This window comes from Cetorhinus maximus, unplaced genomic scaffold, assembly GCF_964194155.1.
Source record: "Cetorhinus maximus unplaced genomic scaffold, sCetMax3.hap1.1 HAP1_SCAFFOLD_196, whole genome shotgun sequence".
NCBI lineage: Eukaryota > Metazoa > Chordata > Chondrichthyes > Lamniformes > Cetorhinidae > Cetorhinus > Cetorhinus maximus.
Genome location: NW_027596175.1, coordinates 606,555 through 619,679, shown reverse-complemented (window position 1 = coordinate 619,679; position 13,125 = coordinate 606,555). Strand labels below are relative to the sequence as shown.

General features: G+C 40.0%; 1 protein-coding gene across 5 annotated transcripts in view; it reads left to right on the top strand.

Annotated features, from left to right (window-relative positions):
• The window catches only part of mkxa (mohawk homeobox a), a 75,310-nt gene extending 69,954 nt beyond the window's left edge, over positions 1-5,356 (top strand). For 4 of the 5 annotated variants that reach the window (XM_078535001.1, XM_078534998.1, XM_078535000.1 and 1 more), the window contains 2 exons: positions 3,036-3,069; positions 3,165-5,356. In XM_078535001.1, coding sequence (XP_078391127.1) covers positions 3,036-3,069; positions 3,165-3,351 — 221 coding nt within the window. In that variant the 3' untranslated portion in view covers positions 3,352-5,356. The remainder of the gene's footprint in view (positions 1-3,035; positions 3,070-3,164) is intronic. The other variant, XR_013574242.1, reaches the window with a different exon arrangement.
• The last annotated feature ends 7,769 nt before the right edge of the window (positions 5,357-13,125 follow it).

The following is a 13,125-nucleotide window of genomic DNA, read 5'->3' as shown; positions in this document are numbered from 1 at the left end:
AGATCTCTGCCTTCAGGGAGCTTTCATTCTGCACTCCCCCACGCCCACGCTGACTTCAGCGCTCGCCCTCCTCTTGTCACCATCCCCCTGCCCCCCAGCAACGCGCCTTTCACGCTGGCCGGCCATGAATGAGCTAACCAGCATGAAAATCCGGCCGGATGACGATCGCGGTCAGGGTCCATTCCCCGGCTGCTCCTGGGCCACTGATCGCGGGCACCCGCCGAACTAAAAATCCTGCCCTTAGACTTTGGGATACAGGGTACAATCTCAAAATTTGCATTTGACTCCAAAGCATTGTGAACTGTGAGGAGGAAAGTGATAAACTTCAAGAGGGCTTAAACAGGCAGGTGGAATGGGCGGACAAGTGGCAGATGAAACTTGATGCAGAGAAGTGTGAAGTGACTCATTTTGGCAGGAAGAACAAGGAGAGACAATATAAAATAAAGGGTACAATTCCAGAGGGGTGCAGGAGCAGAAGGTATATGTGCACAAGTCAATGAGGGTGGCTGGGCAGGTTGAAAAAACGGTTTATAAAGCATATGGGATCCTGAGCTTTATAAATAGGTGCACAGAGTACAAATAAGAAAGGTATAACAAACCTGTTTCAGCCTCAATTGACCTATTGTGCCTGTGCCAGCTCTTTGGAAGAGCTATCCCAACGTGTCCAGTTCTGGGCACCATATGTGAGGGAGGATGTAAAGGCATTAGGGAGGGTGCAGAAATGATTCTCAAAGTTCCTGGCATGAGGAACTTCAGTTGTATGGATAGATTGGAGACGCTGGGGCTGTTCTCCTTGGAGAAGATCAAGAGATTTGAGGTGTTCAGAAACATGAGGGGCCTGGACAGAGTAGATCAGGAGAAACTGTTCCCATTGGTGGAAGGATCAAGCACCAGAGGACAGCAATTTAAGGTGATAGGCAAAAGAAGCAACGGTCTTATGAGGAAAAGCTTTTTTACACAGCGAGTCTGGAATGCACTGCTTGAGATTGTGGTGGAGGCAGATTCAATGAAGACCTTGAAAAGAGAATTAGGTAATGATCTGAAGCAAATAAATTTACAGAGCTATGGAAAAAGGCAGGGGAATGGGATTAGGTCTTCCAGAGAGTAGGTATGGACATGACGGGCCAAATGGCCTCCTTCTGTGCTGTAACGATTCTATGATTCAATACACTTGCAAGGAAAAACTTGCAGAGCTATAAAGAAGAGCAGGAGAGTGAGATTAATGGGATAGCTCTCCAAAGTGCTGGCACAGGCACAATAGGTCAATTGACCCCCTTCCATGCTGAACGATTCTATGATTAATATTAGCAGAAAGCTGACTGTTTCATCAACTTGGTAACAGTACCATTTAACTAGCGTTCGGATACTGATGCGCAGAGTCTATCTTCCCTATTCAGACAGCAGTATAAATCAGGTCTACTGGGCTGCACATGCTGCTGAATCAGGTAGGTTAACTGCAGCCCTGTAGACCAATCCTGGAAGCACCTTGATGTTACATTCACATTGCAATTATGTACCCACTGTAATGTCACAGAGAAGCAGAAACAGCTTCGCTGCCATACCAAAACTTCTGTGTAATAGGAGTCAGATCAGTTGGCACACTCAAATGGCAAAGTGATCTCTCATGTCGTCATTGCTTTGTGACCAGTAACATCAGAATGAAAGCAGGCTTTGAAAAGAGGAAATGATCAGGTCTGTAAGATCCATTCAAAATTAGCTCACCAGAATCACAACAAACCCGAGAATCTTACTTTTATGTTCAGTTCCTCCTTTACTATGAGAGAAGCTGAACATAAAAGTAAGGATGTTATGCTTCAGTTATACAGGGCATTGGTGAGATCACACCTCAAATACTGTGTGCAGTTTTGGTCTCCTTATTTAAGGAAGGATGTAAATGCATTGGAGGCAGTTCAGAGGAGGTTTACTAGATTGATGCCTGGATTGACATTTTATGAAGAAAGGTTAGACAGACTGGGCTTGTTTCCACTGAAGTTTAGAAGAGGAAGGGGTCACTTGATTGAAATATATAAGATCCTGAATGGTATTGATAGGTGGAGGTGGAAAGGATATTTCCTCTTGTGGGTGAGTCCAGGACTAGGGGGGGCATTGTTTTAAAATTAGGAGTCACCCTTTCAGGACAGAGATGAGGAGAATTTTTTCTGAGAGGGTTGTGCGACTTTAGAATTCTCTGCCTCAGAAGGTGGTGGAGGTGGGGGTCATTGAATATTTTTAAGGCAGAGGTAGATAGATTTTTGTTAGGCAAGGAAATGAAAGGCTTTTGGGTTTAGATGGGAATGTGGAATGTGAAACACAAAAACATTATGATCTTAATGAATGGTGGAACAGACTCAAGGGGCCGAAAGGCCTACTTCTGCTCCTAATTCGTATGTTTTTTTTGTTATTCTTTCATGGGGTCTGGGGGTCACTGCCAAGGCCAGCATTTGTTGCCCATCGCAATTTGTCCTTGAACTGAGTGATTTGCTAAGTCATTTCAGAGGGCAGTTGGGAGTCAAACACATTACTGTGGATCTGGAGTCACATGTAGGCCAGATCAGGTCAGGATAACAGATTTTCTGATTAGTGAACCAGATGGGTTTTTACAACAATTAATGATAGTTTCATGATCACTGAGACTAGCTTTTCAATTCCAGATGTATTAATTGAATTTAAATTCCACCAACTGCCATAGTGGGATTTAAACCCATGTCCCCAGAGAATTCACCTGGGCCTCTGGATTATTAGTCCAGTGTAATTGTCCCTATGCCGCCATCTCCCTCTTGTAAATTCATATGTTCGCATGTAATCATTTGCTTTCAGTTCACCTTGTGCATGATAACTGCACTTTGACAGGGCACAGCACTTTACCAGTGGAAGATGCAGCAGTGCAAATGACCTTGCAGAGTCAAAGGAAAGGGAAACTGGTCTGAAAATTCTTCTTCCTTTTCACTTGAAGAAAGAAAGAGCATTTGGTCTACTGGTTTGTAAGAGAAACCTTGTAAGATAAAGAGAATAACCTTCTTCTCTTTTGTTATCAGAGACAGTGGAGCAGGGAGTGAACAGATTAACCAGGTTAGTGAAATCCTGCACATACTACTTCAGCACGGGAAATTGCTAATGTCGGTTCAATTTACAGACTAAAGTGCCACTTTCCATTATTCTTTCAGCTATCCAAAGAGAAAGGAAACCTCCAAAGATGAAACCTACTGGAAGGAAATTAACGCTGCCATGGCCTTAACAAATCTGGCACAAGCAAAAGGCAAAATTCAAGGAACGACCAGCTGTATCATTCAAAAGTCTTCACATATTTCCGAAATAAAGACTTTGAAAATTTCACCGGGTAAACCATTTTAAAGAGAAAGATTAAGTGACTTAAGACATTTCAGAAGCAAAACCATTCCATGTATATATATTAAAAAAATTTCTGCAATCAAATGCTGACCCCTGGCTCCTGAAGCCAGTTTAGAACAAATCAATTTTTGAAAATCTAATCTTATGTTTATTAATATATTTAGGATCTCGCAGCAGTTTTTAAATCTTTTGTAATAACACATGTATTTTTTGCTGTTGTTGGCCAGCTTTTTTTTAAACAAGAACTGACTGTAAATTGTTAAAACGGTACAATTTCTATCAAAGTATTAACTTATTTTATGTTACTCAAATTAATCTTTGACATCTCATGTTGATACTCTCAGCATGAATATAATGTAATATAAATAATATATCAATAAGCTACATGTTGCACACTGAAAGCATTTTTACCGTAGTGAAATTATACTTTTGTATAACAAGATCAGTTCCATACTGTAAGGCTCTTATTTGACAAACAGAACAAAAAAATGTCGACAACACAGGAATGTACATTGTGGTCCTGAAAAAAACATTGGGATTGTTCTGGCATGTCACTTTATTTTGACTGTAGTTACACCCTCTTGATGTTGCTTTGGCTCAGAGAACACGTGTTGAAAATACATGACAACTGGCATGTCATATAGATCTAAATTGTGATCTAATTAGAAGCAGCTACCTTTTGCACTCAGGATTCAAATTTGCTGAATTATTAGCCAATGTTAAGCTGGAAGGTTCCAAATTTAAACAATGCTCAAACCATTGTTTTTCGTGGTGACAATATTCCAATAGCTATTCAAAATCTGAACGAGCATGTCAGCATGCATTGGCCTCAATAAAGGACTAGCATTACTTCTTCATTTAATACTCAAACTTATCCTTAACAATAATAACATATAGAAATAGAAAGCTGACCATGACAGAATAACAGGCAGAGGGAATATCAATAGTACACCGACTGGATGGAACTCCCCGTAGCAAACTGTAATCAAGCCCATTCATGCACCCATTTTGCCAATCCAAATTTCCTGCCAATGTGATTAAAAAATATTGGAACGTTAGAAATGGGCGCAAACAAGCAGAAATCAGTAAAAACAATCAGAACCCAAAGAAAGCACTGAATTCACACCATATTGTCCTTTCTTTAATTTTGAAAATTGAAGTCTCAAGCCACCTATCACACATGCAAATTAGACACAGCTTGTTTAAGAACATGCATAAAAATGCATTTAAGAAACAGAAAATACAATGCAGGTCTCTGTGAAGATACATTTATATAAATTGCTCCAAGAGTAACGATAAAACACCAGAAAAAAATGACTTTGTTTCCTGCTGTGCCTAAAATTTTGATGTTAATTTTACATTGTTTGAACCAGTATAATTGCACGAAATGTGTGGCTTGTTAGCATGGGGGCAGAGCCGTTATAATCATCTGCACTGCATTTGGAGTCAGGGATTGATAGATGGCTGTAAAAGAACAAGGAAATTTGGGTGTGGCATAATAACACATATAACACATTTGTACCCAAAATTCTTCAGCATTTATACAATATTTTTGCTTCATACGCAATGACGTGCCTCTGGGGACAAGTACAGAGGGAATTTCAATCCACTATGTTTAAGTTGTGTACTACTGTGATCCGCGTAGGTCTAATTACTTTGCATGCTAGTTATAATGCTTATTTTGTGGCCAGATAAAATGGGGTTGTGTGCTTGTTTGATCTTAGAACTGACTTGAGGAGCTAATCTCACATCTCTTCAACCTCACGCCTACCTCTATAACTGCAGCTAGTGTAAAGTGGAGTTTAAGGAGACTGCTCGGGAACCTTCAGGCTTACTTTCTAATCTTAATATTAGCAGGGAGTCAACTTTTCCATTACATTCCTAATGTCAAAATTTATCTGCCATTCAGATACTGGTGAGCAATTACCAAACACATCACTTGTATAAAATTCTGGAATATAAAAATAATTTGCAATACTACTTTTCCTATTTAAGAGAAAATGTTATTGCCTATTTTTCAACTCTAAAGGAAGAATCCAATGTAATGTTTTAGGGCCACTCAGTGTAATTTCATTCCTAACATGCTCTCCTCTTTGTGCAATGAACATAATGTATTTTGAGATGGGATTTGTAAATATTTTTATACCTTTTGTGCAAACTGTTAAAAGTTGCAATTTGTAATATGCCCTTAGGTGTAAAGCAGATAATTGAATTATGTATTTTGGCATATACGAAAGAAAGCTGCTTTAAAAAAGCTTTTTATGGTAGTGTCTTTTTTTAATATATCACATTAAGCAAAATAATAGATCCAAGATTGTTTTATCATGTATCTTTTTCTGAATATGTTTAATTGTTCTGATGTGTTCAGCAAGCAATTTGCTGCAAATATTATTACAAATTTATAAATTATCACAATAATAAACAATAAAGTGCATGGCATTTATGATTTCTGCTACATATACATTTGGCAATTCTTCATGAAATTGCAGATCATCAGTGCAACTGTTTATAGCTGCACTCTGCAACAGGATGAATGAGAAATGACTCCATGCTTGTAAAAGGTTGCTTGGCAGTAATTATGACTTATCAAGCTACTTCTCCATCCCCACCAAAAGGACTTACCAAGTCCCAACTTTTTCTGATGAGTTTAATGAGTAATTAGTGGCTAAGCACTGCCATGGCACATCCTTCATGTTTTTCAATGTTGTTTCTCTTGGTGAGATACTGCTGTGGCAAAGTATGTGCAGAAGTAGTTCAAATTGCTCAGGGCCTTCCTAATTTTCACATTTAACTGCACATGTCCAAATGCAAGAGTTGCTATCCAACCTAACAGTGATGCCAATAGACTCACTGTGATTCCAACCACAAAATCTGGCTGACTCTTGTAATCTTACTAGTTTCCAGTTCTGTGCTAATAGTTCAAGACAAATAGCTTCTTTAGATTTATATTATCTATAATCCTCTCAATATTTTAAGGACTTTGATCATTCCCTTGATCAAGTTCAAATTTCTGAGTCTTGTCTCATAATTTAGAACTTTATTTCTTAGAATCGTTTCTCACCCCTTTACAAACCTTAAATTTATTCTAAAAGAACAATACACCAAAATTTGCACATACGTAAAAATGTCCTTGCTTGTAAACTATACATGCTTAGAATAATTTTTCCTTTGCAGTCTAATGCCCTTCAGGTCCAACTTAGTATGTATTTGATTACATATGTTGATACAAGCTTTATTCTGATTGGAACCTTTCAGTGCATTCTCAGTAATCATTTTCCTTCTCTTCTGATGGAGACTTTCATTGAGTACACATTTGCAGTTTCATGTTTAATATGTATTACTTTACATTCACTGACATTAAAATCCGCCTTCTTCTGCCTTGCTTACTTATATAGCCCCGATCTCTTTTAGTGCTGTTTATCTCACTTGTAACTGTCACCTAATGAAATTGGTACCAGCAAATTGAAAGCTATTTTAAAATGGGGGAATAGTATGTACAGAAAGGGAACTCTGAGGAACTCTGCTCGGAGAGACTGCCAGCCTTCCCAAAAGAACTTCTTCCATTTATTATCACTTTCTGCTTTCTATTTCCAAGCCAAATTTCCAAAAGTAATGAGCTTTCAATTTGCTTGATGCCCATGGAATCTTATCAAAGGTTGCCTGGGAATCAAAAGTAAATGTTATCAACTAGATAACCTCATTACTGGTTTAGGGACCTATTCCAAATAGATGATTGGGGTTTCGCCTCCTATACTGATTAGTTTTAGTCAAATAATGCTTTTCTGAACTGTCTTGGGATGCTTTTCTATGTTCAAGGTGCTATCCAAATGCAAGTTGCTGTGGTCTCTGTATTCTTTAGAAGAGTGCCTATCGGATCAAGTTACAATGCTTTTTTTCTGTACTATGAATATTCACTATCATTTCCAGGTTAATTCTCACTCCCTTTTTGAATATAGGGATAACATCTGGAATTTTCTGATGTTCAGATGAAACTATGGTCTTTGGTGTTACCTAGCATGTAAAAATATTAATGAGAATCTTATTCCCTCCCATTTTTCTGTGAAAGAAAGTTATGCTTGGTTACTCCCCAAATCTTACCCGAGATAATTAAGCAAAACTGTAGATATCTGTTTCATCTGCCTTTCCACTATTCATCCTGACCAGTTTTATTCCCTTGATCATGCAGCACAGAGTTCCCGCTCATGTACTATGTGTCTTGATATTTCAGGGTTAATTTCACAGTGAAATATAAATCTGATATTTCACATAAAGTTATCTTACTATTGTAGCTATGTTGTTTAACTATTGAAAATATTTTTCCCCCAAGTCAATTGTCTTTCCTCTTCTTGAACACTTTATTTGATTTGTGGGGTATTTTTCTGATGCTCCAGACACCTTTAATTCATTCAAGAGTCCACTACTTAAATCTAACATTTCTAAAAAGTTGACTGTGAAGTGCTTTGGAACGTCTTGAGGTTCTGAAAGGCACTATATAAATGCAAATACTTTATCTCTTTCTTTTGAAAATGTGCATTGGCAAACTGTTTATCCACCACAGCCAACCCAAATATGCTCTGACATGGTATTCACATACATACTGAGAGCGGGGGGGGGGGGGGGGGTCATTGAATAATGATCAAGAACCAGAATCCTGCCCAGTCATGCTGCATCAGCTTGTAGAACCCCAACTGCTGCTCAGGACAAAATCACAAAGTTCATCACAATCCTGGAACCAACCTTGAAACATTTCTTGTCTGTGGAGTTTAGTGCCAGACATAGTGCATTTACCCACTGAGCCATTGGCAGGGCTTCATGGGGAGTTCTTTCATTCCCACATTGACTTCAATACTTTGGTGGTCATACCATCTTTATGCTTCAAATACAACAACAGCATCTTTTGAAACAACTCCCAGTACTTTTCTATAAGGATCATGCATTTTCTTTTCCAGTACATTAAACTAAGCTAATGGGCTGTCAGTTCTGCTAAGTCAAGCACCCAGTTACGTTTTGGGTACAGACCAGAAATGTGGTTGTGATTCTACCTTCAGGGAAGAAATAAAATAAGGAATAGCAAAAAAAGAAGTCTTATGTTCATAATAATGTTGATAAACCACATACTTAAATCGTTCTGCTCCCTCAAATGCATCCAAGCGTAATTTTCTTGCATTGCCACAAAATCGTTTCAAAATTAATTTTCTTTTGTGCTTGACTAAACTGCATTTACATTTCATATTGTATATCTTCATAAAGCTGACGGAAACAACATAAAAGATGGTTCATTTTATTCATATTCCCTCTTTTATTTTCTCAATGTTTATGGGCCCTCCATATGTCACACTGTATTTCCCAGTTGAACTTCAAACTGATTTTGGACTAGCTGCTTGGAAGTGTGCAATGGATGATGCAATCTATGATAAAAACAAAAAGCTACTGCGGATGCTGGAAATCCAAAACAAAAACAGAATTACCTGGAAAAACTCAGCAGGTCTGGCAGCATCGGTGGAGAAGAAAAGAGCTGACGTTTCGAGTCCTCATGACCCTTCAACAGAATCAATCTATGATGTTCCATCCCTCCCTTTCTAGGCAGTGTCTCCTATTGATAGTCTGGTTGAGATAGGGAACTTAGCGTTTTGAGAATCTAAAGCACGAGCTCACACCCTGGCATTCTCTGACACATGGTCCAATATATTCCATTTCCTGGATACTAAAGGCAGTGAGTATCTTAAAGGCCATTTTTGCTTTCTTTGTTGTAGTTGCATTGTTACCTATTGGAATGCTGTGTAGCCAAATGGCTAATTAGCCATTTGAACCTGAGTTTGTGGGGCTGTTGTGACAATCACTGATAGCTGGACTTGCGGATTTGATGGTGGTCAGTCACACTCATCTCACCTGTTTAATCAGCTCTTTGTCCAAGTTTGGACAGAGGCTGTAATGAGGTCCAGAGCTGAGAAGCCCTGGCAGAACCCAAACTGGGCATCGATGAGCACGTTATTGCTGAGTAAGTGTCACTTGATAGCACTGTCAATGACACCGGCCCTCAGTTTGCTGATGATTGAGAGTAGGCTGCTGAGGCTGTCTTTGGCTGGCCTGGATGTTATGTTACCATTCGAGGGTGTTTACATGGGTGCAATGAATAACAGCAAACAAAAGCTCTCCTGCACTTCCCAGGAATCCAGACACAAGCAGATAAACACTTATATCTCGAGATAAAAACAAAAAGCTACTGCGGATGCTGGAAATCCAAAACAAAAACAGAATTACCTGGAAAAACTCAGCAGGTCTGGCAGCATCGGTGGAGAAGAAAAGAGTTGACGTTTCGAGTCCAACATAACCCTTCAACAGGATCTGTTCTGATGACGCTACCTTCAAAAACAGCTCCTCTGACATGTCCTCCTTCTTCCTTAACCGAGGTTTTCTACCCACGGTGGTTGACAGGGCCCTCAACCATGTCCGGCCCATCTCCCGCGCATCTGCCCTCACGCCTTCTCCTCCCTCCCAGAAACATGATAGGGTCCCCCTTGTCCTCACTTATCACCCCACCAGCCTCCGCATTCAAAGGATCATCCTCCGCCATTTCCGCCAACTCCAGCATGATGCCACCACCAAACACATCTTCCCTTCACCCCCCCTGGCGGCATACCGTAGGGATCGTTCCCTCCGGGACACCCTGGTCCACTCCTCTATCACCCCCTACTCCTCAACCCCTACCTATGGCACCTCCCCATGCCCACGCAGAAGATGCAACACCTGCCCCTTCACTTCCTCTCTCCTCACCGTCCAAGGGCCCAAACACCCCTTTCAAGTGAAGCAGCATTTCACTTGCATTTCCCCTAACTTAGTCTACTGCATTCGTTGCTCCCAATGCGGTCTCCTCTACATTGGAGAGACCAAATGCAAACTGGGCGACCACTTTGCAGAACACCTGCGGTCTGTCCGCAAGAAAGACCCAAACCTCCCTGTCGCTTGCCATTTTAACACTCCACCCTGCTCTCTTGCCCACATGTCTGTCCTTGGCTTGCTGCATTGTTCCAGTGAAGCCCAACGCAAACTGGAGGAACAGCACCTCATCTTCCGACTAGGCACTTTACAGCCTTCCGGGCTGAATATTGAATTCAACAACTTTAGATCTTGAACTCCCCCCATCCCCACCCCGTTTCTTCCCCCTCCCTTTTGTTTTGTTTTTTTTTCAATAATTTATATAGATTCTTCTTTTCCCACCTATTTCCATTATTTTTAAATCTACAACTAATACCTTGTTAGTCTTTCCACCCCACCCCCACTAGAGCTGTACCTTGAGTATCCTGCCATCCATTCTTAATTAGCACTTTTCTTAGATAATATCACCACCTTCAACACCTCTTTGATCCTTTTGTCTGTGACATCTTTTGATTATCTGCTCCTATCACTGCTTGCTTGTCCCCACAACCACCCCACCCTCAACCTCTCTCTCCCCCCGCCCCCCATCTTAAACCAGCTTATATTTCACCCCTTTCCTAACTATACTTCAGTTCTGTTGAAGGGTCATGTTGGACTCGAAACGTCAACTCTTTTCTTCTCTACCGATGCTGCCAGACCTGCTGAGTTTTTCCAGGTAATTCTGTTTTTTTTTTTGACTTTTATCTCGAGGCCAGATAAACAGTAAGCACAACTAGAGGGAGAAGGACCACACAGTTAAACTAGAATATCTAGTCCTATGCAGCCTTATGAGTCCTAATGAATGACCATCAAACATTTAACTCTGTTTCTCTCTTCACAGATGCTGCCTAATGTTTCCAACATTTTCTGTTATTATTTAAAATGATTTTACAGATCAACCATGAAACAGTCAGCAGATTTTGTATTCCTGACATAAATTTGCAGTGAAAAATGATGAAATGTGCAGAGAAGTGGCAGGCCGCATATATTTCATACTGAGGAGTTTTGAGGGATTTACATGATTGGGTTCAAGCACACCAGATACACACTAACCTCCTCCTCCCCAGCTGAGCTCCACCAAAAGCCAACAGTTCTGAGGAGAATTTATTTGCATTTTCTGAGCATCGGTAAAGTTACAGCAATGAGTGAAGCCCATCCAATCTTACAAAATTATTTGCTGTAATGACATCTAAAAAATAAATACTTGTATTTATACAACACCTTCCATGACCTCAGGACATCCCAATACATGGACAGTATTTTTGAAGCATAGTAGAGTAGGATAAGTGTCAGGAAATTTGAATACTGCAAGTGGCACTAAGAGCAATGAGGTGAATGACCAGATAATTTATTTCATTAGTTGAGGGATAAATATTGGCCAGGCACTGGGGAGAATTCCCCTGCTTATCTTTGAAATAGTGCAAGGGGATTTTTACAGCCGCTTGCAGCGGACAGGGGGCCTTGCTTTAACATCTCAGCTGAAATAGAGTGCACAACTTCAGTGCTGCACTAAATTATTAGCTTAGGCTTTGTGCTGAAGTCTCTAAAGTGGGACTTGAACCCATGACTTTCTGATTCAGAGGCAAGAATGCCATCAGTGAAACACAGCTGAAAGTATTTTACATATACATATACTTTTACAAGTCTAATCTCTAATTCATAATGTAGATCAAGATTACCTTGCTCGAGTTTTAAAAATGGATATTTCTAGATGGTATTGGACACACATGGATTCAATTGTCACCACATATCTATTTTATCACGTGCATATCCCATACCTTAACTTGCTAGTATTTTACTGTGAGCTGTAAAAAAAGAATTATCAACATGACTGCTACCTGGTTCTTTAAACTGCATTAATTTAGAATTGATGCAGCTGCCTCTGCCTGTGCCGCAAGTCTCTCAGGCAAAAGGAAGGGATAACTCAAAAAAACCAGAAGAAAAATGCACTATAGATTTCTCAATTTTGTTTTGCATTTTGGGCACAGACAACACCATATGGATATATGGATATAAGAGAGATTGAAATTGATCAGGTGGACGACATAGCAGTCAACAGACTAGACTGCAATTTTGACCTTGGTGAACGTGGCATTTCAATTAATTGACTGAGTGACAGCAAGCTGCCTCTCAGGTTTTTTTTTAATCTGCTTCAGGCGGAATATTTTAAATTGTATACAGGGTTTTAGTGTACAAGCCAAAAAATGCAGTGCTCACACATAAGCCAACTTCCACAACACTGTAAGCTGTTCTTTCATACTCAGTGGGTTAATCTAAAATCATGCCATTCTGTTAGATATGGGCTGAACATGATATCTTATACAGAAAGGGAGAAAAATCACAAAGCATTCAATTTTGTGCATTATATTTCTTTTTAACTTGGTGTGCCAAGCAAAAAATATGGTTCATGCTTTTCATTATAATATATGTTTTGCATCCAAATGAAGAGAAAATAAGTAAGCTTTCCGGTGGTCAAAAAGAAGCCATGTTTAATACAAATGATAACCAGAAATTAGCTTCATAATTTTTGAAATTTATCACCTAACATTACTATGGGTGGAATTGTCCCAGATTTGCACTAAGTGCAGTAAGGGGTGGGAAAACAAACATTTTAACCTGCCGGCCGCAATGGCGGCTTTTTTCACCGTATTGTCCCTTTCCTGGCACGTCCTGCCTCATTATTAGTGCATTCCTGGGAAACACACTGGGTCTCTGGCGGGGTAGCCTCTGATTTGTCACCTCAGACTTTTGTAAACCAGGCGCCATATTTAAAGGTCGCCCTGAAAAGAGCCAGCACTCTTCAAGGGGCAGGAAGCTGCTGGGGACTGATGGCTGCCAAAGGGACTAAACCTGCTGCCCCCA